The following is a 2,508-nucleotide window of genomic DNA, read 5'->3' as shown; positions in this document are numbered from 1 at the left end:
CCTATGTATAACATATTTTATTTGTTTAACACACATATAAATAACTACGTTACGAAACCGTAGTAACTGTTAAACAATAAAAAATATTACTATAAGATTTGTAGTAAGAAAATTGATATGGCCCATCTAAATAAATGATAAGTAAACATGTACGATATATTCCAGTTAATATTAATTCGTATTCAGGTTTAGAAGATAGGTAACCCAAATAATTGGGTTAAATAAATAATTGAGGGATGCTTAGTTAAAATAATTTAATATGAACTATTAATATTTCATTGAAATTGAGCCTATTGAGGGAGGTTGAGCACCTCTCTGTCCCCTCTCTGTCTCCGCTATTGTACCAGCTAGATGTATTGATTAATTGATACAAACATGTGTAATTGCATTATTTTTTTGATTATAAATTATAACATGAATCAATATTTTGGAATAGACCAAGGTAAAACTTTGTTCGGATCAACTTTTATAAAAATGCCATAACTAGTTATGTGGCTAGCATTCACTATATATGGTAATGTTATTGATTACTCGCATTATACATCAAATATAAGAGGAGATAAAGATGTAATGTAGAGCTATACATGACAACTTATTCTATGAACAAGAACCTTTGTTTTTCAACAATAATCATGCATGATCAAAAGATCAATCTTTTTTGATTATTTCTTTACTATTTTTTACATAAAAGCAACCAAAAATCTATAAATTTGTGACAACCTCTAATTAATCGATGTTGATTCCAAAATAGCTTCAATTGCACTTGCTGCATTTTCTTCATTAATCCATCCATATTTCTCCAAATAAGGATTAAGTAGTGACTTTGGTGGAAAATTATCAACACAATCCTCCCAAACATTTTTATCATCCAAATCTCTTAATACTTCCCACATGCAACTATTACACTTGAATCCGGATCCAAACCCGATCATTAAAACCCGGTCTCCTTTTCTTAACCTCTTCTTTGCCTCCATATACCCTAAAACATACCACAAGCTACTTGCTGATGTGTTCCCAAATCTGTGCAACGTCATCCTAGATGGCTCCATATCGTCGTCGGACAACCCTAAGCTTCGTTGAACCCCTTCGATCACCGCCTTCCCACCCGGGTGCAAACAAAAGTGGTCCACACCCAACTTAAAGTTCAAACTCACCTTCTTTTTAACCTTGATATCGAAATATCGAGCACCAATTTTTTGGATATTGGTTAACAAAACGAAACGAAATATCGCACTTAATGGCATTATTTTTGGCGCTATGTTTCTTAGATTTTCAGTTAGAGCTCTTGTGGCTGTTTTCGGTAGGTCTTTTCCTAGAAAAAACCCTATATGGCCTTGCTCATCTTCTTGTTGCCTACAACATGTGTAGGCTTCATCACTTGATCCCAAATGGGTTCGAACCAAACACTTTAACTTAAACATGGCTTGTTTTCGTAGAGCCGGTTTATTGGTTAAAAGCACCGAACAACCACCGCACCGAAACAAACAGTTAGTGAGGATCATAGACTTGTTATTCCCATTGTACCAATTTGGCGCGATTGCCTCTGATGTTAAAACAAGTGCGAATATGTTTTTGTGAGATTTGAACATGTTTTGAACAAGATTGATTGAAATCAAACTTGCACTACATCCCATCCCCGAAATATTAAAAGATTTAATATCTTCTCTCATTTTGTAATGATTAATGATTCGTGACGTTAGTGATGGCACTAAAGTCATCACGGAGACATTGACAACTAGTATATCGATGTCTTGTGGAGAAACCCTAGATCGACTGAACAGTCTATCTAGAGTTTCTGTAAAAAACACGTCCATTTCGAACTCACTATCGCTTAACGTAGAGTTCGTTCCTCGTTCTAAAAAGAAGTTTTTTGGACCATAAGTATCTTCCCCGATACCAGAGCTAACTATGGCTCGTAGTAGAAACCGGTACTCTTCGAGACCCAAATTTTCGCATCGTTTTATCATTTCCCCTGCAAATTCAGTGGATACTTTTCGGTCGTCGGACGGTTTGAAGCATTCGTAATGCAAGATGTAACATTCTTGGCTTCTTTTTTGTTCAAAGAACTTATAAAATAAGTATAATAAGATGCATACAAATAGACAAGCTAATATTACTAGCATATTTTTAGGGAAAGGTCACTAGTGTTTGTACGTGTTTGTATACGTGAATCAATATATAGGCAAATAAAGAAACTCGTGTTCGGGTGTAAACCACATAGCTGTTAGATATGATATTATGAAATTATTATATTATTATTATTATTTATTTTTATTATTATTATTATTATCTTAACTTATAAAGATCAAACTAAAAATTGTTAGAAAATTTTTAATTATATCTTTAAGACTATCGTTAACCCACTAAAGATCATTGTACATAGCACTTAGCTAGTATTACTTTTGAAATGGGGACCATCCTCTTAAATATTTTATCACATTATCACGTGAATTCAATAACTAACATTACTAAAAATAGTCTTAAAGACTTTGCCCCTTCGATATGATG

At 33.5% G+C, this 2,508-nt stretch overlaps 1 protein-coding gene across 1 annotated transcript; it reads right to left on the bottom strand.

Moving 5' to 3' along the window:
* Positions 1–445: 445 nt before the first annotated feature.
* On the bottom strand, positions 446–2,136 carry LOC139895900 (3-ketoacyl-CoA synthase 12-like). The gene has a single exon (XM_071878445.1). The coding sequence runs from the start codon at positions 2,121–2,123 to the stop codon at positions 723–725; it is 1,401 nt and encodes a 466-aa protein (XP_071734546.1). The 5' UTR covers positions 2,124–2,136; the 3' UTR covers positions 446–722.
* Between the last annotated feature and the right edge of the window lie 372 nt (positions 2,137–2,508).

This window comes from Rutidosis leptorrhynchoides, chromosome 3, assembly GCF_046630445.1.
Source record: "Rutidosis leptorrhynchoides isolate AG116_Rl617_1_P2 chromosome 3, CSIRO_AGI_Rlap_v1, whole genome shotgun sequence".
Taxonomy (NCBI): Eukaryota; Viridiplantae; Streptophyta; class Magnoliopsida; order Asterales; family Asteraceae; genus Rutidosis; species Rutidosis leptorrhynchoides.
The sequence above is the reverse complement of the archived record's forward strand: the minus strand, read 5'-3'. Positions and strand labels throughout refer to the sequence as shown.